This window comes from Canis lupus, chromosome 3 (assembly GCF_011100685.1).
Source record: "Canis lupus familiaris isolate Mischka breed German Shepherd chromosome 3, alternate assembly UU_Cfam_GSD_1.0, whole genome shotgun sequence".
Lineage (NCBI taxonomy): Eukaryota > Metazoa > Chordata > Mammalia > Carnivora > Canidae > Canis > Canis lupus.
Genome location: NC_049224.1, coordinates 38,261,286 through 38,287,990, shown reverse-complemented (window position 1 = coordinate 38,287,990; position 26,705 = coordinate 38,261,286). Strand labels below are relative to the sequence as shown.

Sequence of the window (26,705 nt, the reverse complement as noted above, 5' to 3'; positions counted from 1 at the left end):
ATTTGGTACTTTTCTTTTTTGGTTTCTCAGATTCTCATTAGACTGACAGCATCGAACTCACTCTATTGGGAAGAAGTTGTCAGTAATATTTTTTCCAATTCAGTGAAAGGACTAATAATGATGGCAAAATAGTAGTACTGATTCTATACCAGTTGGAAGAAGCATGTGGAAACCCTTTTGTATGCTTTTTTAGTTCAGATTCATTTTTTCTTAGATATAGCTTGCCCTTCACAAACTAATAAAGTGAATGAAAATTCATAGAAAAGTACATGTCCCTATTTCCTCTGCCATCCTCTCAGAGCCTCCTGAGAGCCCTTCCTTAATAAGAAGGAAGACTCCACATTGCAGGTGGCAGGGAGATGTGGAATCTGAGTCCTAAGTTGTAGGTAAATAGTCATCTTGTATGTCTTTCAGTTCCAGGGAAACAGAGCAAAAATCTGTACCCGGTTGTAGTAATTGGTTTACCTCTGGCAGCATTTACTATTGCTTTTACAGTCACTGAGACTGTTTTTATTGCTAAATATCATTGATTTTTGCCTTGTGTTTTGATTTGCAAATTCAAATTCAGTTGGAAGCAGAAGACATATAAATCTTAAGCAAGAGAATGGGATACACTTGGTATTGTCATACCCCAAAAGAAAAAGTTACCAGAGCACTCATGATTTGCATGAGGTGTTTTGCAAATAAGAAGCTATATCTGAATCAAAGTTTGCATTCAGTGGCCCCAGGAAGGACCTTTGGGGTAATCACCTCTCGTATTTTCTCCAATGCTAGGGTCAGGATGTAGGAGATGACAATCCACTCCTGGAGACAGGGCCAGCGGTCCATCCGCACCAGGATGACATAGTTGAAGAGCAGTAGGTAGCCCAAGTACGATATCTGAAGGGCAGAACAACTATTAGCAGTGTTTGGGGAGATAACACGTGCTGGGAAAAAAAACTTTTGAAATCCTATTTTCAGGTTGACAGGTCTTCTAAAACAAGTTTGCACTCCCAACTAGACTGACTCATTTAGAGGAAACCTTCTGTTTCCATCGCCAGTGTGGATAAATTCTGAAGCAGATCAGGACGCATTTTATACTTTAGGATGATATGGGCACTGGCATTCTTTTTCTAAAGGAAGACGTTATTTGTGGCTACTATCACCTTCATGGGGGAATTATGGAGCTGCACAAAATGATGATACATAAGGAAATTTTTAATATTTCACTGATGTGTCTTCTACATTCCTGAAATCGGAAAATATTACTTACTCTCCCTGCCTTTCAAATTTCCCTCTTGAATCTTTTCACTGCTGATAAATGTGGGAGGTTAGAAGGGGTGAGGGGTGAGAGCTGTCTGTCGAGGTCCACAGAGCTGTCCCGAGTCCCCACAATTAGGAATGACATATCTATGGTTTGCTGAGGCCACAGCATGCTCCCTATCTTTGTGGCAGGAAAAGATGCAGAGTTTGGAGATATATGGGAGTGATGTATGGGGTGGAGGGAGGTGGTCTGAAGTTCATTGCTTAAAGTTGATTTACGGTGTAGCTGATGAATCTTAACCTCCAGAGCCCCTCGCTGGTCCAGGCTCTTCTGGAGTAATGGGGGTAGGAGTGGGGTATTCTAACAAGTGTGTATTTGTGATTCAACAGTTGTTGTCCTTTTTAAGATTCAGGGGATACCTGGGTGGCTTAATGGTTTAGAGCCTGCCTTTGGCCCAGGATGTGATCCTGGAGTCCCGGGATCAAGTTCCACATTGGGGTCCCTGCATGGAGCCTGTTTCTCCCTCTACCTGTGTCTCTGCCTCTCTCTCTGTGTGTGTGTTTCTTGTGAATAAATAAAAATAAAATCTTAAAAAAAAAAGATTCACCCCCACCTCTCCAAATTGTATAAGTTTTACCAGTAAAATAGGTAAAGTCCCTTGTATCCATGATGTATTCCTTGCAGTAGGATTAGAGCCAGAGTTCTCAAAATTGGGCTGCATCAGAATCCCCTGGGAAGCTATAAAATGTGTAACATCTTGCCACAGGCCAGAGATAGCATTCAGAGTATTCAGAGGTGTGGGGTGACTCTGGGGCTCCTCTGCTTCCTAACTCTGCCCTGTGCTGAGCTCTCCTGCAGGCCAGGTGCCTCACTGGTGCTCAGCTGGTTCTGACTAGAGCAGGTGGGTAACAGTGGCTTCTCTGCATCACCAGTTGTAGCTACCAAAATGTTGGGTGTCCAGGCCCATGGTTGATCTGGGTCCCCATGCAGCCTTCCTCTGCCTACTGCCTGCCCCACTGCCTAATGCCCCATCCAGAGCCTTGGACCTGTCTCCTCACCTTCCATTGCTGCTCCTGCCTAGTCAGTCACAAATGGAACAACATGACAGGGCTTGCTTGGCATAGGCTATAGCATGGTGCTTGGGACTTCATGGGTAGTCTTGCCCCACCCTCCCCAGATTGCAATGGTTGTGAGAGCCTCTACGTGCATGCTGGGCCCTCCTGCAACCAGAGCTTACCTACAAAAGTCATAGCATGCATGTGTAAGGCTGAGGCCACTCTTGTTATAGCTGGCACCACACTCTTGGGGATGTTAAAACAGTAGGCCCCAAAGGCATGTGGAGGAAAATGTACAACCAAGCAGTTGTCAGTTTGGTGTGCATTTCAGAGTGGAGAGGCCTTAATTTGCTTCTCTGTTCTAGGAGCTTATGATCTGGGTTCAACTACACTCCTTTGGTAAACCCACTGGTTTTATGAAGAAAATGGCATTTGTCAGTTCGCTCTTTAAACCACGAGTCCACCTTGTTCACTTAAAAATAAAACTGTATTTCCCTAAGTTTCTATTACTGAAGGCATTAAAAAATCCTTCATCTTAAGCAAACAGGACTGTTTTGCTTTACAAAGTGATGCTTTTGGGGCTAGGATGGCCACATTCCTGCATGCGTGTAAATATAGGACAAGATATGCAGATACAATTTTAGCTGAAGATCTGAATGAGTCCCGGTTTTGTTTTCACAATTCATTTTAATTCTGTGAATTTTAAACATTTTATTTTTTTTATTTTAAACATTTTAAAAAGCCTTTGACATGTTTTTCAAGTCTCACAATTCTGTGTGCTCAAAACATGCTATGTAGCAAATGCTAAGGAGGAAGCCTTACCGTGTAAAACCAGAACTTGACAATGGGAGCGTTATAGAATTCACAGATTTTCATTCCAATGGGAATGCTTCTTTGCTTTTTGTGCTCATTCTCCTCATCACCCTTTCTTGAACCAGCGTCTGCATTTGCATCCTGGAAAACAGAATGGCACATGTCAAGCAGGTTGCTGAATGGGAAATACATAACATTTAACAGACAGGTCTCTTTAAAAATAAAGAATTATACAGAGTTCCCCAATTATGGTGGTTTCTAAACTCATGGTAAGAGAAATCTCAACAATTTTGAGAATGAGAGTGAATTGATTCTTTTATGATCAAGTGTAGCACTGACCATATTCTCCTCTTCTTTCTCTTTACCATCTTCATTCTCCTTGGATGTCTGATAAGAGAAGTCATCATATGTGCGAAACTCCAAAAACAAGATGGTAGGGGGAAGAAGAATCCCCATTATAACCTATGTAGAATGAGAAAAAAATTGTTAAGATTTTTAGATTTTTAAGCTATGGCAAACCTAGAAAATTTTCCTAGTATACGTAAAAATTTAAAATTATGATCTTCAGCATTACTCAATAAATCAAGCAGTCCTATGACAGGTTTATCACTGTCCTGATGTTCTGTGGCTTATTTGGTTTGATACATTGGTGGAGTTGCAGACTGTGAAAAAGAACTTGTGCCAAATTATTTCAGATAGACAGCAAGTGGTATTGTGTGGAATCCTTAAAAAGCAGAGGGCTTACATTAAGTTTCAAAGCAGGTAAATTTTTAAAATATAATAATAAAAGTGAGAATAAATAAATAAAATAAATAATACCTTCAGGGAAGTAAATAGAAAATATTTTATATGGAAATAACTTAGATGTAAATGTGAAGGTATGGATCAAGATAAAAGACAAATGTAATTTGGGCTTGACCTAGACAAAAGGATGCCCTGGCCCGTGGGTGGAAAACTTTGTTGTCATTTTTATCAGTGCTGTGATGTGTATCTCCAATATGGAAATTTGTTCCCAATGTTCAGTGCTGAGAAAAATCTCTCACGGCGATCCATTATTAAGAACACCACAAAGGGGCTATTTCTACCATATTTAAAAAGTTATATGATGAAAAAATTCAGGTGCATGAATAGACCAAACAAAGGAATAGAATAGAAGGTCCAGAAATAGATTCAAATACACATAGAAAAATAGTATTAAGTAAAGGTACCACTTCAAATTGGAAGAATAAAGATGGACTATATAATAAGTGGTATTGAGAAATCATGGGTGATCATCTAAAACACAATTAAGTTGGATTCTATCTCACAGCAGCATAAATTAAAGATTAAAGATTTCATGAAAAAAAATATAAAGATTTCATGAAAGAAGGCAGCCCCGGTGGCGCAGTGGTTTGGCGCTGCCTGCAGCTCAGGGCATGATCCTGGAGACCTAGGATCGAGTCCCATGTCGGGCTCCCTGCATGGAGCCTGCTTCTCCCTCTGCCTGTGTCTCTGCCTCTCTCTCTCTCTCTCTGTGTCTCTATGAATAAATAAATAAAATCTTAAAAAAAAATAAAGATTTCATGAAAGAGAAAAAAGGTAGTGGTAGTGTGGGAAGAATGTAAAATAACTAAAAAGAATCACATAAGAATTTTTCAGAAGAGGATGGTTGGGGAAAGGCCTTTCTAATTATGCTCCCAAATCAAGAAGTAATTATACCTTAATTTTAAGATTAGCAAAATGAAATAAGCAATCAAAGAAAAATCACTATATTTGGAAATTTAAACAAGCACGAAGTTTCTGTACAGAAAAAAAAAAAAAAAAGCCTTAACCGACGTAAAAAACAACTCATAGGAAAACATATTTGCAGCTCATGTAACAGGCAAAGGGCTAATCTTTCTAATTAGAAAAGAGTTCCTAGAAATTGAGAAGAAAAAAAATCTAACAATCCAGCAGAAAAATAAGCAAAGGCTGTGAGCTGAGACATTGGTACTGAGAGGAGAATGTTCTCACCCTTACTCAATAAGATAAATGCAATTACTACACAGAGATATTGTAGTTTACCACTAGATTGGAAAAATTCAAAAGTTAACTCCTCCCCTGTGTTGGTGAGACTGTGGGAAAACAGACATTCTCCTACATTGTCGGTGGAGGTACAAATTGAACAATCCCCACAGAGGGAGGCTGGTCGAACCTATCAAAATTGCAAGCACATATCCCCATGGAGCCACTAATTCCACTTCTGGACATCTATCTAACAGATACGTGAGACACCATATGTGTCCAAGAACATTCATTCTGCCACTGGGTATAACACCACGAGACAGGAGTGACCTCCATGGCCTCAGAGGGGACTGGCTAAATATTAATCTTAAATAATGGAATGTGATCCAGCTGGGAAAGAATGAGAACTTCCTATATAATAATATGGAAAGAGCTCCTGGTTTAGGTGAAAAAGCAAGATACTAAATAGTGAGTATGCCAGCTCTTGTGAAAAAGAGAATACAAAGACGATGATCACTCATAGTAGCTTTAGAAATGGAAGGACGCACAAGGAATGACTATCAGTGGTTGCTGCTGGGTGGGAACAGGGCAGATGTGGGACAGGTGTGGGAGGGACACATTGTCATTTACACTTTTAAATAGTCTTGTTTTAATTTTTGAACTATGTGCATATTACCTACTTTAAAAAGTTAGGTTAAAAAGAACAAACAAAAAAGAATGATCCAAATAATTATTGCTTTAAAATAAGTATATTTTTATGCTGTAAATGTAGAAATGCTTTGAAGGAAATTTGGTGCTTAAAAATATTTCTACCTCTTGGCATACATAATATTTAAGAGAAGCATTAGGTGAAAAAAGGAAAGTGTTTGCAAATTAATCAACTTTCTTGGGTCTCTTTTCTGAATTTTATTTACTCATATTTTATTTTATGATTTGTGATTTATTCATATTTTAAAAATCAAAGTGGGAGCACCTGGGTGGCTCAGTGGTTGAGCGTCTCCCTTCGGCTCAGGTTGTGATCTTGGGGTCCTAGGATCAAGTCCTGCATTGGGCTCTTCGTGGGGAGCCTGCTTCTCCATCTGCCTATGTCTCTGCCTCTTTCTGTGTCTCTCATGAATAAACAAAATATTTAAAAAGTCAGAGTAATATGGATACGTGGTTGAACATCTGAATGGGCTGGATGGACTCCTAGTAAAAAGAGGAGGACCTCTGCTCATTTCTCTGCTTCTCCAATCCTGTTCCCCAAGGCAAACTCTTGTAAATATTTTTTATCATAAAATAAAATGCAGATACAAAACACACCACACACACAAAGGCAAAGATTAATGAGTCATTATAAAGTGAGCATCCTCATATTCCTTGCAAATTATAAAATTGGTTCGTGTCAGCCACTGTAGAAGCCTTTCACGTACCCTGCCCTATCACAAATCCATCTCCAAAAGGATCCTCCATCCTCACTTTAAAGGAACAAAGTTCTTTCTGTTCTTTTATAGCTTTATCTCCTGACTGTGCATCCCTAGATGTGGGTTATCCAGTTTGGGGGCTACAAGCCACATGTTGCTATGGAGCACTAGAAATGTGGCTGGTCTAAATGGGGATGTGCACTTGTAAGTGCAAAGTACCCAACAGATTTCAAAGACTTAGTACAAAAACAGAATATTAACTATCTCATTAATGATTTTTTCAATTGATATGTCAAAACGATAATATTTTGTATTTGCATGTACTGATTTAAATAAATATTAAAAATAATTTCAACTGTTTCTTTTTACAATATACTTTCATTTTTTAATTTATTATATTTTTAATTTTTAAAAAAGATTTATTTATTTATTCATGAGAGACACAGAAAGAGAGAGGTAGAGACACAGGCAGAGGGAGAAGCAGGCTCCTCCACGGAGCCCGATGGGGGATTCAATCCCAGATCCTGGGATCATACCCTGAGCCGAAGGCAGACACTGAACCACTGAGCCACCCAAGTGTCCCTATTATATTTTTAATTTTAATTATGGTATAGTTAACATATACTGTTACTATTTTCAGGTGTATGATATAGTGACTCAACACTTCCTTACATTCCTCAGTGCTCATCATGATAAGTATACTCTCTAATTACAATGTATTTTAACAAAGCTTTTTATAACCATTAAAGGTTTTACTTTTTGTAACTAGAAAGTTTAAAATGACAGGTGGCTTGCATTTTATTTCTATTGGAAAGTGCTGTGGCAGGCACTATGATTTAATCTTGCCCTTTAAAATTCTGGTATTTTTAAAAAAGATTTTATTTATTTATTCATGAGAGACACACACAGAGAGGCAGAGACACCAGCAAAGGGAGAAGCAGGCTCCATGTGGGGAGCCCCATGTGGAACTCATTCCTGAGCCAAAGGCAGAGCTCAACCACTAAGCCACCCAGGTGCCCCCAAATTCTGGTATGTTTTTATTTTTATTTTTTTTTCTGGTATGTTTTTAAATTGTTTTTTGGTATGCATGTTTTCCGGATGGTTATCTGAAGAGCTCGAGGATTTGGACCCGTAGAGTTGATTATGGAGTGGATTTGGGGGATTACATGACTTTTATACTATTCAAGGTGTTCCTTTGTCCACTTGGTGGCTGGATGCAGAGTCCTGACCAGACCCAGGTTCAAGCTCCTTGCTGAGACTGTAGACAGTATGTTCCTTCATCAGGAAGGGCTTGGTGATGTTTGCAGCCACTGATGCTCATTAGATTTGTTAACTCACTGGGTGTTGAGAGTTGGTGATGTTCTAACTCATTTATTTTTCATCTCTTAGTTGGAATAAATCTATGAACACTCTCACATTTCCCTTCATCTTCTCAGTGGTTACTCATGGTTGAGTTCCTGTAGAAAATGCAGGATGAATGCTTGATTCTTATTTAACTATCTTCCAGCTAATGAATTGGTTTCTTATTATCCACTGAAGATATTAAAATATCATTATAAACTCATGGATTTAAACATGTATAATATATTTCCATCTATTGCTGTTACTAATATTACTAAAAGTCAAATTGTCCCATCTTTGGCCAGTGGAAACTTCTGGTCTTCCGGTTCTTACCCTACTGGTCTTTGATAGCTTCTTTGCCTTCTGGTGTGTCAAGATGTTCTAGGCTTATCTTGTACATTTCTTGCTGGATCTGGAAAGGACCACATCACTAAGAAATTCTGGCTCCAGTTAGTGGGAAATGGTATTGGAGATGTTTATGGCTTTTAGGTAGGTCATTGTATCTAGGCTTTTCATGGGTCAGAGAAGGAATGAGTTCATATTGATGCTTCCAATAAGTGCTACAGGCTTTCTACTCTGACCTTTCTAGACTATAGCTGTGTTTCCTTTTGTTTCACACTGAGTCCTAGTTCTCAAGGACTGATCTGATTATAGAATTAAAATATCCCTTGTTACTCAGTTGCTTTAACTTTATAGTTTCAGAATAACACTGTTAATACTACTACTATCAATCATGATTGCTGGAAACATTTCCTTTTTTTTTTTTTTTTTTTTTTTTTTTTTTGCATAGGTGCTCTGATTCTCTCTTCCCTTTTAAAATGGTTATATTATATCTATATTATTAGAACACATAGCCATTACATACTATGGTCTCTCCGTCTTAACCCTTCCCTAGTTTCAGCACTGTAAGTAAATATCTGAGGCTTTTCATTAGTCCTTATACTGATGTCTGTCTGGTTATTTTGGTTCTTGGAAGGTCATTCTCTAATAGTCTTCAGAAAGGGCTCCTAGGAACAATATTTCCTGGGGTTCTTGCCTGTTGGTAAGAACTTTTGTGTACCCTTTATATTTAACAATCACTTTTGTTGGATATAAAATCCTGACTTGTCATTTTCCTTCTGGGAGTATCTTTATATGACACACCCTATTTTTTTTTTTCCTGACACAAATGATTGCTGTTGAAAGTCTGATGGTAATTTTCTTTCCCTTATAAGTCACTTTTGTTGCTGTTGTATCTTGCCTGGATGTCCAGAGAGCTTTTTGTTTTTCACTAAAATCCAGTAATTTAAAAATATGTGTTAAAAAAAATATGTGTTGATGTTGGTTGTTCCAGTTTGATATACTCAGATTTTGAATGTGTTTTTTAAATATATAATTTCAAATCATTTATCTTCAAGAAAAATCTTTGAATTATATTTTGACATAGTAACTTTGAACTATTTCTGATTTTGTTTTTTTATTTTATTTTTTTTAAATTTTTATTTATTTATGATAGTCACAGAGAGAGAAAGAGAGAGAGGCAGAGACATAGGCAGAGGGAGAAGCAGGCTCCATGCAAGGGGCCTGATGTGGGACTTGATCCCAGGAGGCTGGGATCATACCCTGAGCTGAAGGCAGATGCTCAACCACTGAGCCACCCAGGCATCCTACTATTTCTGATTTTAGTTCTTAATGATAACTTCACATTTTGAACAACCTGAGTGATATCTTATACTGCTATTTCTTTGTTAATGTAAGTATGACCTATTGACATCATATGATTTTAGACAAGATTTGACCTTTTCATCCTATTCCTCTGTTCCACCTTTAATAGCAACATGAATATTTTCAGTTCCCAAAAAGTTGCCTTTGTAACTTTACATCATAAGCTGAAATCTTTATCTTTTGTGTCAACAACATTTGATAGTCTCAATTTCCCACTTTATAATATGGGATATTATCCTTCTTACTGCCCTCCCTTCTGCCTTTCACCACCCAATTTTTCCCTGCTGTGCCTTTGCTTTTGAGTTTTCATACTTGGTGGCATTTGAATTGTTTAGGAATTCTATTTGAGTCTTCAGTGCTTTGTCTATGGGCCTACTCTAAAAGCTGAAAACCAAGAACAAGCATTTCCACTTTTATTAATATATAAATATTGTGTATTGCATGGCTATATAGCAATTTTAATACAGAATTCTGGCAGCACTAAAGGATCATGTTCTTGGAATCAGAGGTCAAATGGTCTTTTTTACACTCTATCAGCCATTCAGAATCATTCCAAATTTTAATTTTAATCATAACTGAAACTTAACTATTGGTGTATATTTTTTTTTTTCCTGAGATTGGATTCCCCTTCTACATTCTCTTGAAGGATTTTCTTATTAGGAAATTGTTCTTGTTTTCTTCCTTAACCTATATCTCTGATACTTGTAGCTTCTTAGTACCTCCATCTTTGGAGTCATTTCTGTTCTTCTTGAGCACTTTCTTCTTGGATCTCAATGACTCCTTATACCCATTTAATCTGACTGACTTAATCGTGCTGCTCATTTTTCATACAGGAATAAAGCATAACCTTCATACTTTTTAAGACATGGATTGCCTTCTATTTGACAGAACCACACTACACAGTATAACATACAATGTCTTTTCTTTATACTCATGGCTATCTCATGAGATTGGCATAATATTGCCATTAGGGACTGGGTTATCTAAAGATAACCTAATAGTTGGGGCACTTGGGTGGCTCAGTTGGTTAGATGTCCAACTCTTGATCTCAGCTCAGATCTTGCTCTCAGCGTTGTGAGTTCAAGCCCTGCACTGGGATCCGCGCTGGGTGTGGAGCCAACTTAAAAGAAAAAAAAAAAAGGTAACCTAGTCATTAATAGTAAACAGCAGAGCTAGGATTTGATCAAAATACACTTTTCTACCCACTACATCCTTTGCAAACCCTTTCATAACTTTATATTCTCTTAGAAACCCTATGTAGTGAAAACATTGCCAATTAAAATAACATCACATAACTTTAGAGTTGTAAGGGGATCTGTAGAAACAGAGTTCAGATGCCTGCTTCAATGGCAGTTAGATGGCCTGTCCAGGGGTTTGAGGTTAGTTAAGGTGGACTCCAAGCTCTGTAAGCCAGGGGTTGTGGTTAGTTTGGGCATTAGACCACTTGGGTTCAGATCCTGGACCCATGCTTTACCACGCTTTACTAGGTAAGTTACTTAATATTGAAATGTCAGGTTTTCATCTCAAAGACAAACATCTGCCTGGTGGGGTTGTTCTGAGGAATAAATGAAATAATCCCCAGGAAGTGCCCAGCTAAGCAGGGTGCAGCGTTAAGAGCTCACAGGTGTCACTTGTTACTGATATAACCACAAGTCATACGTACTTTTAGGCCGGGGTTTTTCCTCATTCTCAGCCTTCCCATCCACATGTCAGTCAGCAGCATCTGGCTGCAGGTGTGAGCGATGAAGTCCCGGTGCTTGGCGGCCACTGCCAGCTTGAGGCATGTGGAGTTGCTCCAATTCTTCAGCTCATAAGTCAGCAGTTTCATGGCAATCTGCTCATCATGCTTATAGGACTGATCTAACAACTCCACGGCAAGCTGGCCAAAGTCTCTGGAGGGAAAGATATGAGATCAGAACTGAAGCTGCAATGTCACATGCTCTTTGTTAGAGAGACATGTTGACAGGGACATCATGGAGCCACAGGACAGAGAATGCTTGATTTCCAATCCTCTGCAGTCAGGAGGCTCATGGGGTATGTTGCCAGAGCGGAATAGCTTGGGACCAGAACTCTGTGCTTGGTCATATTGGGCTACTGACTGTTCTTGCTGCAAATGGAGCTTTTTTTTTAATTTTAAAAACTAAAAAAAGATTTTATTTATTTATTCATGAGAGACACACACACACAGAGGCAGAGACATAGGCAGAGGGAGAAGCAGGCTCTGCATAGGGAGCCTGATGCGGAACTTGATCCCTGGACCCTGGGATCATGACCTGAGCCAAAGACAGACACTCAACCACTGACCCACCCAAGTGCCCCTCAGATGGAGTTCGTATTGGACTGCCCCTCAGGCCCCAGGGACATCTGCCCCTCAGGCCCCAGGGACACAAAGATGAGAAGACAATTTCTTTCCCTTGAGTATTCATGGAACAGGGATACAGACAGAAAGGACAGCAAAGCCTCTGTGGCAATGGAAGTCAGAATAGTAACTACCCTTTGTGGAGGGTACAGATGGACATTGAAAGGGGACACCAGGAAGGCTGGCAGGTCTGAGTAAGTTCCTGTTTCTTGATCTAGGTGCTAGTCATATACTGGTATGTGAACACATACATTTGTATGTATGCCTTCTCAGCATGTGTGCAATATTTCAATGACATGCTGGTTACAAGAGAATTCAACACTGTCAATGCTATGAAAGAGACAGGTTCTAGCTGTCATGGGGCATAGAGCAGTGAAGTTCTAGTCAATGGAGGTGGAGGATGGGAAAGTAATGTGAGCCAAGTTGGAGGAGGAGAGGATGACATAAGTTGAATTGTAGACATAATATTTTTAAAAAATATTTTAAAAAATATTTACTTGAGAGAGATTAAGTCAGAGAGAGAGAGAGAGAGAGAGAGAACACAGAGGAAGAAGCCGACTTCCTGCTGAGCAGAGAGCCCAGTGCAGGGCTTGATCCCAGGACCCTGAGATGGTGACCTGAACTGAAGGCAGACATTTAATCAACTGAGGCACCCAGTTGCCCCTGTAAACATAAAATTTATTCCATTTTCTACATGACCCTCATTCAAATATTCAATAACAGTCATAAACATGCTCTGTTCCTTCAACATTTTCATGGAATGTGGTTAAGATAAAGTCCCATGGTGATCACCCTTCATGTTTTTGTTTCATTTTTTGTAAAGTTTTAGTCCAATGATGAGCTGAAGGATATAGAAGGGAGGAATGGCATTCTCTGTTCTCTCAAGAGCAATGCTTTCAGGCCTCAGGTTCTATAGGCTGTGCGGTGACGTAGCACCATGATAATCTTCCAAGAAGTAGAAGGATATTGCTGAGCAACCCACTGAATTAGGAGAATACTTCCTTATTTTTTAGATAGCCTCGAATTCCTGATGTTTAGAAATCAGCTAGTGACTTTGGAAATCATTGAGTCCAAAATAAGAGCAGTGTGTCTCAGAAAACAAAGATGTTAGATGTTGGCAGAGTTGATTGTACAGGCCTCAAGTTTATGGGCGTATAAAGTTGTATTGGGACTTCTGGGTTTGAGTTCTGCATGTAAGGGGCTTGGAAGTGACCACTTGTCCTAACAATAAGTGAAAGGTTGGACAAACTGAAAAATTGATAACTCTTCTAAATTCATCAGAGAATTGAGGTCACAGGGCCAACTTCTCCCAAAATTGCAGAGACAGACAGGTGGATACAGAGACTCATGACTTACTAGAGCACAAACCTCTAGAACCAGAGCAGAGGGGGTAGGAAAACCCAAACTATAATTGATAAATTGTTGGAGGCTCTGTGAGCACACATCTGAGACTTAATAACTCCAGGGGCGCCCAGTCTTAGGGAAGTGTGCTCACACTTTTGTGAGCTTTACCACCAAGAGCTCCACAAGTTCCCATGAGAGTTCCCAAGTTCTCATCTCTCCCAAGATGAGAGAAAAATCTCCTTATGTGTCAACACAAGGAGGAGAAAAGGAAGCATCCTGAAATATGTCAGAGTACTCTGATCTTCTTAACAAGACTTGCCCAAAGGAGAAACTAGTTAGCCACAGTTTAACTTGGGAGTTATCAGAGCCTAACTGGCCCCTCTAGCTGTCCTGTCCCAGCTAAACGGGAGGAAAATGGAGGAGCACTTGGGAAATTCATGTTCAGGGACACATTTATGAGAGTTGTTCTCTTTTGTGTATTTCTGTATGGAAATCCATTTTACTGTCTTTGCATTAGAATTATGTTTCAATAGCTCAATGAGAGGGCAATAAAAACAATGACAGTATAGAAATACCTCAGAGAGACAGGAGAAAAAATATTGACATAATGGACAAAGTGATTTATGAACAAGCTTTAAACATAATTGTACTGGGAAGCCTGGGTGGCTCAGGTCATGATCCTTGGGTCCTGGGATAGAGTCCTGCATTGGGCTCTCTGTGAGGAACCTGCTTCTCCCTCTGCCTTCTGTCTCTGCCTCTCTCTCTCTCTCTTGTGAATAAATAAATAACTCTTTAAAAAAAAAGATTATTTAAAAAATAAACATAATTGTACTTAAGTGAGAAATACATTTGCCACCCTCCCCCAAAAGGGCAAGTACTCAGGACAGTAATTTCTCCTGGTTCTTAAGTTCCCTTGAGACACTAACTTTGAGTTGTTGTCCAAATCCTGGGAGATATCATCCACCAGCTCACTCTCGGAGGATTCATGGGCCATGGACTTGTAGAGCTTACAGGCCACCAGTGCTTTGGCCATGCTCTCCTCTCCTCGCTGCCAGAGGAAGACTGCCATTTTCTGGCGCTTCATCAGCACAGCCCACACCATCAGCTCATGGAAGGGATACTGGAACCGACTCACAGCAGGGTCATCTACATCAATGTCAATCTCTTCCTCCTTTTTCTTCTTTTTCTTCTTCTTCCCTTTGGCTGGAGGCTCATCATCCTGAGGGGAGGCAAACACATTTTTCATGGTTCTGCTATAAGTGCACAACAAAGGATTTCATGACTACCAAAAAAAAAAAGGAAAACCCTTCGTCAGCAGTAATAAAGAGATTTTGTAAATATATCTGCAGTTCTCACTCAGTATATTGATTCTTGTGAATAGAAGCACATGTTTATTATAATAAGTAAACCATCTAAACCCAAATTGACAGAAATAGCATACTACTGTTTGATGAGTTTATACTCCTGGGTTGGCAGGTTTTTTTTTCACAAGCCTTTAAAAACTGAGGGAATACAAATAACAAGTATACATGGGGATGTGGAGGAAAAGGCACCCTCATACACTGTTGGTGGAAATGCAAGCTGGTGCAGCCACTGTGGAAAACCATATGGAGGTTCCTCAAAATATTAAAAATAGAACTACCCTATGATCCAGTAATTCCACTGCTGACCATTTACTCAAAGAAAACAAAAACACTAATTTGAAAAGATACATATACCCCTATGTTTATTGCAGTATTATTTACAATAGCTAAGATGTGAAAGCAACACGTGTCCATCGACAGATGAATGAATGAAGATGTGGTATTTATACACAATGGAATATTACTCAGCCGTAAGAAAGAATAAGATCTTGTCATTTGCAACAACATGGATGGATGTAGAGGATATTATGATAAGTAAAATAAGTTAGAAAGAGAAAGATACTACATGATTTTCACTTATGTGTGGAATCTAGAAAATGAAACAAATAAATAAGCTGACAAGCAAAAATCCCAGACTTATGTACAGAGAAAAAACTGGTGGCTGCCAGAGGGGAGGGTATGTAGGGATGGGTGAAATAAGTGAAGGGGATTCAGAGGTACAGACTTCTAGTTATAAAATAAACAAGTCCAAAAAAAAAAAAATAAAAAAAAAATAAAATAAAATAAAATAAAATAAAATAAACAAGTCTTAGAGATGAAAACTACAGCATAGGGAATATAGGCAATAATGTTGTAATAACGCTGTATGGTGACTGATGGTGATGACACTTGTCAGGGTGAGCATTGAGTAATGTATAGAATTGTTGAATCAGCCGTACACCCGAAACTAATATAACGCTGTATGTCAACTATACTTCAGTAATAAATATTTTAAAACCCTTGGAAGCCTGGGTGGCTCAGTGGTCGAGTGTCTGCCTTTGGCTCAGGGAATGATCCTGGGGTCCTGGGATTGAGTCCTGCATTGGGCTTCTCGCAGGGAGCCTGCTTCTTTGTCTGCCTATGTCTCTGCCTCTCCCTATGTCTCTCATGAATAAATAAATAAAATAAAACCCTGAGGACATGCTGCAAAACTGAAACAAAGAATGCACTAAAATACAAACAGCACCATGGGAGAGGCAGGTAAAGTTTATTTCCTCAGGGAAGTCTCCCAATATCAACACTCATTTGCCAGATATATGTGAACCAGAGATTAATAGGAAAATGTAGAAGGGGATAGAGAAAAATCTTGTAGGTTTCCTTATCAGTGTTTAAATGGAACAAACATTCCTTTTTAAATGAGCTTTGTCCTTTCATGAGTGTGGTACAGAGGAAAAGCCAAAATTTCCATTTCTTAAAGGGATGATGAGCGATGGTTCTGAAAATAGAACAGCATCTGAAAGAAAGGTGGGTCATGACTGCAAGGATTGGGAGTGCAACATGGGAGCAAATTGAAAAATATGTGGGGCTCAGATTATTGCAGGCTAAGACTTCAATACTCAGCGGAATAATAGACATGGATATTTATTCTTTTGCAAACGGCTTTCCCATCAATTATCTATACTTATTCTTCAATGACTCAGAGATTGTGAATTTCTTCCATTCCCTCAGATGAGGAAGTTGTGGCCCAAAGTCTGGACAACATGTGCACATTCACACAGCTGGAGTGGCTGGGCAGGGGGTGGGGCTCTCTAATTCCTATCATGCATTATTCATGACTGACTTAATTGGTATAATCTCTTAGTGAGTCGTTGTAATATTTTTATTGAAACTGCCATACCTTGCCCTGGATTTAAGTGTTTTTATTCTATTTTTCTAATTTGTCACAGTAAAATTACAGTTATAGTAATTTAGGGAAGATTGTTCTATATAGGTTAAAAATTGCCATATAGAAATTTTAAAATAAACATAGCTTTATTTTCAAGAACATACCAAATTAGCCCAGTGTCAGGCTCCATGTTGAATGTGGAATATGCTTAAGACTCTCTCCTTCCCTTGCCCTTCCCCCACCTTTAAATATATATGTATATATTTAAAAATATATATACCAAAGTAAATATAAATCTACAAATAGTTATGAAATGTTATGAAACAGAAGCCCTTTAAGCCTACCTTTCTATAATATATAATATTATCAAAATATTAATTCATGTAAATTATCTTAAAGTAGTTTTAAGATTGCTAGAGAGAGGATATAATAAGGAGGAGTTAATTTTCCGAAACCACTATCAACAAGAAAAAGAGAAACAACCCAATAAAATAACAAAAGATACGAACTGGATGTATAAAGAGAAATGGACACATCCACAATCACAGTAAGAGTCCCTGAATGCACCTCACTTAGAAATGAACTTGAAAAAATTCCTAAATATAGAAACAAATTAAATTACATAATTACCAAGTTTGATCTGACAGCTAAATGTAAGAAATATTCCCAACAAACCAAGAATACATGTTTATTTCTAGCATACATGGATCTTACCAAAACTCTACCAGGCATTATACTCCAAGTCCTTTGAGATTTTGTATCTCAAAAGATTCCAGAAATCATGTAGTCTACATATCAAGGAATAAAACAACAACAAAGTCTGCATCTGGAAATACTTAAATGTACTTATGGATTTTAAATACTCTTGGGTTAGGGGCACCTGGGTGGCTCAGTCAGTTAAGTGTCTGCCTTCAGCTCAGGTCATGACCTCAGGGTCCTGGGATTGAGCCCTGCAGGAGCCAGCTGACTCCCTGTTCAGTGGGGAGTCTGCTTCTCCCTCTCCCTCTGCCTCTCCTCCCCTGGTTGTGTTCTCCCTCACACATTAAAAAAAAAAAAAAAAAACCTTCAAATGCTCTTGGATTAGAGAGAAAATTATAAACACTTTAGAAATGAACGGCAATGAAGGTTCTACTTACCTAAATTCGTGAAATATCATGAAAACAATGCTCAGAGAAAAATTTATACCTTTCATGCATTTATTGCAATAAAGGGAAGATTGAAAATGAGTCAGCCTCACTTACAAAAGGAGTCAATAAAACAATACAGTAACTATAGAAACTATATGAAAGGAATGAATAAAAATGAAGCAAGTATTATTAAGAACAAAAACAGGAAAAGGAAAGTTGCTTGATAAAGCAAAAATACCAATCAAATATGTAGGCCAGTTTGGTTAAGAAAAAAAGAAGATATAAATTTTTTTAGAAATCAGAAGGGCGCACAATTAAGATATTGAGGAATTTGAAACAGAATACAATATTAAGGTTTATAACAATGAATTTGAAAGTCTAGATTAAATAAATTGTTTTCTAGGAAAGTCTATATAACAAAAGTTGACTCTAAAACAGAAAGCCTGACTGGACTCATAAAGTGATTATTGGTGAATATAAAATCAATGAAAACATATCTTACTTACTTCCATTCCTAGAAGTTTAAGAGCTTTAGGCTGCATAATAAAAGAGGATAAAAACATCCATTTAATCATATAACTAACGTTAGTGACAGTAACATCAGTAGTACATTAGTAGTGTTGTTAGTAGGGGACATAATCCTAGGTTAAAACGTACTTTATATCATTAACAATTAAGGGCAATACTCAAGGAAAGGAAATGCTTTAATATGGAAACTGCTTCTGGACAGCTAAAGTCAGTTAAGGAGAAAGATAAGGAGAAAGATGTGCAGACATATATCTGATTTCAGATGGAATCAGAGAGGTTCTCTAACAGAAATGCAGACACAGAACTTATGGAGCTCTATGTGGGGGTCGAGAGGAGGGCTTCATGAAAGATCTGATATTTGAGTTGGGCTTGCAATATGCGTGGAATTTTTTTTTAGTATATGTGCTGCCGAAGCTAGCACAATATGCGTGGAATTTTGATCAGGGGGAAAACATGGCTCATGGCTAGTACAGTAGTACAGTTTGATTCTAGCAGAGGTTTCTGGTGTCCCATGACAGTGTGGAGCAGTTCTCAGGCTGACAGAGGGCCTTGGATGCTGTGATATAATGAGTTTGGCAGTGATTCCTCAGATGGTGGGGAGCACTGGAAGTATTTGAGCAGGGAATGCACAGCCATGTTCCTTGGTTTGGAAGATGAAGGTAGCTACAGCAATAGGATGGATTGGAGAGGGCAGAGACAAGGGAGCCTAGGAGGAAGCCTATTTTGGACAAAGGACAGAGGGCAGATGTAATTGATGGGCTGAGAGTGTAAAGGCTCTGGGTGAAACATGGGCATCTCTAGGGACTGTACAGCCTCACACCTGGATTGCTACTGGAGGAAGGACAGGTGTGCTTGAGGATGGGGTGATGAACTTGGCTTTGAATAGGCTGAGTTATATTGGGAAGGACAGCAAGGGACCACATGTGACTCTAGGAACAATAAAACATCACAAGTTCACTTTGTTCTACCCTCTTAGGTCCAAACAAGTTGTTATAAAGGGTCCGAAAGCTCTTCCGAGTATAATTGCAGCGATACGCCCCGCCCATGAGGTACTCCAGCACAAGCCCTATGTCGATTAGGCTGATGTGGTAATCAGGTGGCAAGTTGCCCTGGAAGAAAAGAAGCCATGTCTCAGGCCCTGCAAGAATGCATCCCAAGTGTGGTCTTCATCACACACCTTGGGCACAAGTAGCCATTCCAGGCCACAACTTGGATGTTGATGTAAGGAACGGATTAAACAATATTCAGTCTATTACCATATCACTGAGATAGATGAGGATTAAGCCATACTTCAGAGAATGGAGTTAAGCTTTCCCAGTGAGAAAAGTTAGAAAGCCATGAGACTGCAGGGTAGAGCTCTGGACTTGTCCGTGGGCTAGTTCAAAATGGCCTGCTGTGTGCACGTGTAGATGTAGAGGAGATAGGGTGCACCTGCTGTGGAACCTCCTTTGTGAGAGCAGATGAGTTCTATTGAGAAGGTGCTTTGATAGCTGCCTGTAGGGTAGAAGCCAGCTTCAGGAGCCTGGAGTCCAGATTTTGTGCTGAAGGAGGAAGTAACCACATTGATGGGAAGGAGGACTCCACAGGAGGCAGTGGGAAGACAGTGCATCCCAGGGCTGGGAATTTCTTAGGGAAAGCTCCACAAGGTGCCCTGTGACTTTCTGAAGGAGAAGTAGAGTGTTGCAACAAAATACAACAGGATATGTTGAGACAAGGTTGGCCAGTCACTCATGTACCTGGACTGTTGACTTAACCAGGAGGCAGAGATGACCAGTTGATTGTAAGGATTTTTATTTTCTTTTTTTCTTTTCTATATGTTATGTCTTATTGCTTGTTTAGTTTCACATGGCTGAAATGATGGTGGAAACTTGGGGCCCATTGCACAGAGATTACACATTCCAAATGTCCTCTGTTTTATATTAGAATTGGCCACATTTTGCCAAAATACTTCACGCAGGCATTAAGGAGTTTGTTCAGCCCCTATAGATGATCCTTCACCCTGTCGGGGATTCCATATGCAGAGACAAGGAGAGGTGTCTCTGCCCTCAAGGAGCTCACTCTTTTGGAGAAGGGGGCAAAGCTACAAACAGTGAGTTTGGCCCTGAACTCCTGAGGCATAGCTTACCTGAAGTAGCCAGGAGCAGACAAAGCAGGAACTGTGGGTGACAGAGAGGAAGAACACTGCAGACATGAGCAAGGCATGGCCCACTCTGTGGGCCTCAGAGAGTATGGCATGTGTACCTGGGGTGGGGATGGGATGGGAAAGAGTAGGGGGTGTTGCTGGACCTGAGTCCAATGGGGTACAAGTGTCTTGGAAGGACTTTGAACTTCATGAGATTTTGGAGGATTTTAAGTCAGGGAGTCCTATGACTGGGATGGTCAGGGGGCATGGGGCTGGAGATGGGAAGAGGATTCTTGAAGCCATTTAGGTGAGAAATGGTTGGGTCTGAATTTGGGTAGGTGTGGCTTTTGAATGTTTGCTCTTCCTAATCTATGGGATCTGGGGAATCAGATTCCTAATGGAGGGAAGCAAGGGCACTGGTCCCTCTTGGCTCTCAGATCCACTGATTCTGTGCTGATCCAGTGCGTATTTGTAGAAGCTGAATTCCTGAATTCTTAGAAGTAGACATTTGTGTAAAGGATGACCAGGCTACCTAGGACTCTGAAAACTCCATTTTCTCATTTGAGTCATTTTCTCTTGCTCAGAATATGAATAGACGTTCCACACTTTGCAAGCCAGAGACTGCATCCTAGAGGAATGAATCACTTCTACATTAATCCAACCTAATCCTTCAGCCTGTGGTGACACGACAGAACAGTGAGTGAATGAGATCCTACAGGAACACGGATGGTAAGTAGTTAGTAGCAGTAGAAGGCACGGGGTGGTGGGGAACATCTATCACTAATGAGGGAGCAGAGAGGACAACTGCTTCAGTTCACAGAACACACAGAGTGACATGAGGCATGTTCCTTCTGGGAACTGGCTCAAGTGAAGGAGTGAGCAGTGGATCTTAAAGTAGATGTAGAACATGAGGCTCTACTGACATGGAGGCTCAGGTCAGCGGTAGGATGACACCTCCCTGGCTATTGCCCCAGGCATTGGTAATGGTGCCATAATCAGTCATTCAACATGAACCTACCATGTGTGGGGATAAATGTGAAATTTAAAAAAGATAATATATATACATTTTTTTCAGTTTGAAGTAAACCCTTTTATGGAGAGAGGAATTCATTATTTCTGATGCCTCCAATAATATATTTTAGAAATTTAAAAATTGCTTTATAAAATGTCATATTGAAAGACACCAGTGGGTAAGAAATATAAAATGGCAGACTGACCTTTTTTACATCTCTCACCAGCAAATGAAGTGTGTTTGGTGGACCCAGCCTCTGAAAGAGAAGCATTCAGCCATATTAAATATGTTTTTCTCTTGAACTCTTGGAACTAAATCCTACCCTACTCTATAGAATTAATGACCTGTGAGAGCTGGAATGTAATCCACTATCAGACTGTTTCTTTTGCAAGATAGGACTGATTGTGGTTAAGGAGTACATGTTCAAAAATGCACTAAGTGCTTCCCACTGAATTATTTTAAAGAGCACCTTATGGTATGCAATATTGTGTGAAAAATTCAGCAAGGACCAAACAACTGTTGATGACAATTTTCATTATGTGAAATTTTATAATGGGAACAGGGAATGTACATTCTCAAAATCCACATTATAATAATACATGCCAAGAGGATTTTGCACGTATATTTGCATTCTCAGATAGTGGAGTTCTTTGGAGTGAAAGCGTAGTTCATTTTTCTCTGAAGCTGCTTTAAGTGCTGCTTTTTAAGTGGATGTCCCAAGAAACTGCTCACCCTGGTAACTTTTCACTCTGTTAATGACTTAGGAAGCTAGATTCTCTCTTTGTATAAACTAGTGTTCATATACCACACCCGAGTTCTTTCTGCAGCTGTCTGGTGAGGCATGGCAGTAGTTTGGTAAGAACGTGAACATAAGCAGTGGCCAGCATGGGTGAGAACAGCCACCTGCCATTAAATGATAGGCCTCCCAACTGAAACCAGTGTTCCAGGGATTCTGCGCTCATCTTTGGGCATTTATAAAAATATACGCTGGTGATAAATATAATCAGATGGCTAGCTTCCCTCTGGTCTCCCTCCTTCTAGAACACTTACTGTGTTGTAAAGCTCTTCCAGTCTTGGAATGGTGAGAAAGTGTTGCATATTCACTCCATTTTCAATCAGGAGCTTCACAAAGTCCACTCGATCTAAGACTAAAGCATCCAGCATGGCTTGTTCCAGAGCATTTACCTGAACAAACCAACAAGAGAAAGCCCATGAGGAGCACCTGGGTGGCTCAGTCAGTAGAGCATCTGCCTTCAGCACAGGTCATGATCCCAGGGTCCTAGGATAGAGTCCCACATCAGGCTCCCTGCTCAGCGAGGAGCCTGCTTCTCCCTCTCTTCCCTGCTTATGCTCTCTCTCATTATCTCTGTCTCTGTCTCTCTCTCTCAAATAGAGGGAGCCCATGAGTGGCCTCCCAGAGAGACTCCAGGCAAGAGGCAGACTGGAAGCATCTGGAAAAGTACAGTCTGACCCCCTAGGCCTTAGAGCATGCCAAATCTGGTTCTCTTTGCCTTTGAGTTTGTCTGGAGTAAATACTCCCCATCTCCCCTCTTTTTTCTCAGCTTGGTCCCTACCTTTCCTATCAGAGTATCAAAGCTTGACAAATTTTTAACATTTTAAAACAAATTGAAGAGGATTCAAAATTACAACCAAACTGGTGTTGGTCTCTCCAGTTTCGATTTAGTTTTTTTTTTTTTTTAAGATTTTATGTATTTATTCATGAGAGACACACAGAGAGGTAGAGACACAGGCAGAGGGAGAAGCAGGCTCCATGCAGGGAGCCTGATGTGGGACTCGAAACTGGGACTCCAGGATCACGCCCTGGGCCAAAGGCAGATGCTCAACTGCTGAGCCACCCAGGCATCCCTCAGTTTAATTTTAATTAAAAATTGAGTTTATTCACTTTTCTTTTGAAATAAAGATGGCGGACAGCCCGGGTGGCTCAGCAGTTTAGTGCCTTCAGCCCAGGGTGTGATCCTGAGACCTGGGATCAAGTTTCACATCAGGCTCCCTGTGTGGAGCCTGTTTCTCCCACTGCTTATATCTCTGCCTCTCAATCTCTGTGTCTCTCATGAATAAATAAATAAAATATTTAAAAACATCATGAAATAAAGATGGCAAAGAAAAACCACATAAATGGTAGCATTCTTTGCAAAATGCAACTATAATCAGTACTTGAACCTCTAAGCCCTGGACTCCATACACAATGTATTTTGAGGCAGTGGATTATAATATTTTATATGCTATTATCTATTGTTTCTGCTTCTGCCCTTTAAAAATGATGGAAACTGAAGTATTCAGTATATAATGAGAAGTCTTCTGGAGAGAGCAGCTGGGGAGAGTTTAGTGGCTGTGATGATGTCAGAGTCACATGTCAGGGCAGAGGCCTCACGCCTTCCTTGTCTATGTGGTCAGAGCAGCAAGGCCAGGAACACTGCAGCGTGTGGCTCAGCCTCCTGGCGCAGACGAATGCTGTTACCTGCACATCCCAATCATGGGCTCCTTCTACTGTTCCCTGAACTATGTTTATTTCCAAATAATTGGTTGTTTTCCCATATTTTCAGGTATTAAGCATCTACGTATCTGCCAGGCAGAGAGAGCCAATGTTGGGCACCTCTCTGAGCTTCATAGCTTCATTCTCCCACAAGGCAGGAATGTTTGTGACAGGCGCTGTTTGTGAAACCTGCTGCTGCCTTTTGAAATATTGACACCATCCCATCACTGCTCCACTGCCTTCTGGGACTCAGAGCCTGGGTGGAGCTGAAGCAGAGGCAACAGGGACTACTGTCCCTTTCCCTGGAGAATGACAGTCACCAACTCGTGATCTTCGTGACCCAGGAAAGGGGAGTGAAGACTCTACGCATACCCAGTTCAGCAGCTCAATCTTCCGGGGGTCTGTTTCTTCCTCCACCTCCTCTTTCACTTTCCCTTTCTTCTTGCCTTTTCCTTTTCCCCTTCCCCCCTTGGTAGTTGCTGTTGGGGGCTTCTTTTCCTTCTCTGTGACTTTGCTATCCGTCGGGGGTGCCAGGCTTCCCAGGGGCTGCAGTCCACAGCAAACAGAGTTAGGAAAATATGTTAGGGTTGCCCCTGGTCCCAAGACAAGCACATGGACTCTAGCCCCCCTTTCACCTCCAAGTGCACACATATATGTACACACATATAAGCACAAGGCAGCCATGCACAAACATGCATACGTGTACACACATGCATGCACGCACTCGCACATACACACACACTCAATCATTGTTGGCCTGCCACTAGCAGGAGGAGGCCCTGATACCATGAACCACTGTTACTAATGGGTTTGATGAAGCACATTTATATACTTAAAGGAGTTGACATTTTGATTCATGTGTGTTTTTGCCCAAAGGAAGGGATGCAGAGGTAGGTTCAAAGGCACCAAAGACAGTTGCTAATGTAGAAAGGAGAAAATGATCGTGAAGGGATCAGAGACAATGGATGTATCTGGTATACCCAAGGATGCCTGTTTGGATAGAACTGTGACTGAGCTTATTGGTGGGTAAAGAAGGCCTCCTGGGTGTTACTGAAGTGAATGCAATGTGGTGACAGATTGGACGTGTCAAGACCAAGAATGTGCTCCACTCAGATAATGGGAGAGAGCACAGAAATAGGACCTGGCCCCTGGGTCTGTCTTCTGGTCACATGGAGAACATGGAGCAGGGGCTGGATATGGCCCTGGTACAGATAGCGACAACAACAAGGAAACAAAGTTGACTCCTCCAGCTTCTGTGCTATCTTGCCAGACTTGTCCTATTCTCTGGCCAAGCTCTTCTGGTGAACTGCATCCTTTCCCTTCCCACGCTCTGCTCCACATACTCCATGCTGCTTCTTCCCATCTGACCATTGCTGTGGCTGTGGCCATGGATGACTGTTATGGTGCTACCTCATGGATGTCTCTCAGTCCTCCTTGTGCTGGGCACTTAGCACATCTGTTTCTGCTGCCTGCTTCATCCTTGAGCCTCTTCTCCCTGCTTCTCAGGCATTGCATGCTCTGGTTTTCCTATCTGGCCTCTACTTCTCAGCACAGGTTATAAATGTTAAGGCTCTTTAGGGCTCTGTCCTCAATCCCCTTCCTTTCTTCTGTACTCTCCCTCAGCAACCTTATCGAGGCCCACACTGCCAGTCTCCATGTATTTGCACAAGACCTATCTTTTCTAGTCTCAGTCCATGTTTCTCCCTAGAGTTCCTGCTGCCAAGTTAGTACCTCCACTTGGATGTCTCAAAGGCTCTTTCAGCTCATAATGTCCAAAACCTCACTCAGAACCATTCCCTCCAACCTATTCCTCTTCCAGTGTCCTTTAATTCAGTGAAGTGGCGAACCAGAGAATTGAAAGTAATTGTTGTTATCTCACTCCCCACACTGCCTTCCTCTATGATTAATCCGCCTCAAAGTGCAGTCATGTTTCCTGCCAAATATGGCCTTATTCTGTCCCATTCTTGACTTCTCCTCTGCTTCTGCTCTAGCCCAAGGTGATGTCTTTCTCCTGAATTACTTCAATAGCCTATTAACAGGACTCCTCCCACCTGGCATTGTACCTACCCAATATATTTTCTATGTTAAATTCAGAATGATCCTAAAAATGTACATGCGACCGTGTAACTCTCCTGCTTGACATCCTTAAGTGGGGCAGGGCAGAGATTATATTGAGGTCACCATGCATATTTATATGATTCTTGGTCAACACAGACATATGGATGAGTGTCCTGGCTGACTCCTCATGCAGACAAGACTATTAAAATCCTCAGTGAGAAAGTAACACAGCATTCAACAAATGGTGCTGGGAAAACTGGACATTCACATGCAAAAGAATGAAGCTGGATCCTTATCTACTAACATTGTATATAAAAATTAACCCAAAATGGATCAAAAACCTAAATGTAAAAGCTAAAACTCCAAAACTCTTGGAAGAAAGTCTAAGGCAAGGCTTTATGAGATTGGATTCATGAAGTCAAGCTTCATAACTTCTTGGATATGGTGCCAAAAACAGAGGCAGTGAAAGAAAAAATAGGCAAATGGGACTCTATCAAGATTAACAATTTGTGCATCCAAAGACAGTATCAACAGAGTAAAGGCAACACACCTAATGAAGAGAATATTTGCAAATCACATATCTGATAAGAGATTAACATCTAGAATTTATAGAGAACTCCTACACTCAACAACAAAACCCAGACTGATTAAAAAACAAAATAACTTGAACAGGCATTTCTCAAAAGAAGATCTGCAAATGCCCAAGTACATGAAAAGATGCTCAACATCATTAGTCATCAAAGAAATGCAAATCTGGGCAGCCCCGGTGCCCAGTGGTTTGGCACCGCCTTCTGCCGGGGTGTGATCCTGGAGACCCGGGATTGAGTCCCACATCAGGTTCCCTGCATGGACCCTGCTTCTCTCCCTCTCCCTCTCCCTCTGCCTGTGTCT

At 40.5% G+C, this 26,705-nt stretch overlaps 1 protein-coding gene across 1 annotated transcript in view; it reads right to left on the bottom strand.

Moving 5' to 3' along the window:
* The window catches only part of TRPM1 (transient receptor potential cation channel subfamily M member 1), a 123,684-nt gene that overhangs the window by 30,566 nt on the left and 66,413 nt on the right, over positions 1-26,705 (bottom strand). Inside the window, exons 14-23 of the mRNA XM_038533683.1 lie at positions 24,129-24,302; positions 22,313-22,447; positions 21,468-21,518; positions 19,097-19,237; positions 18,107-18,136; positions 14,172-14,464; positions 11,206-11,434; positions 3,451-3,573; positions 3,121-3,252; positions 751-879 (exon numbers count right to left, since the gene is read on the bottom strand). Of these exons, the coding sequence (XP_038389611.1) occupies positions 751-879; positions 3,121-3,252; positions 3,451-3,573; positions 11,206-11,434; positions 14,172-14,464; positions 18,107-18,136; positions 19,097-19,237; positions 21,468-21,518; positions 22,313-22,447; positions 24,129-24,302 (1,437 nt within the window). The remainder of the gene's footprint in view (positions 1-750; positions 880-3,120; positions 3,253-3,450; positions 3,574-11,205; positions 11,435-14,171; positions 14,465-18,106; positions 18,137-19,096; positions 19,238-21,467; positions 21,519-22,312; positions 22,448-24,128; positions 24,303-26,705) is intronic.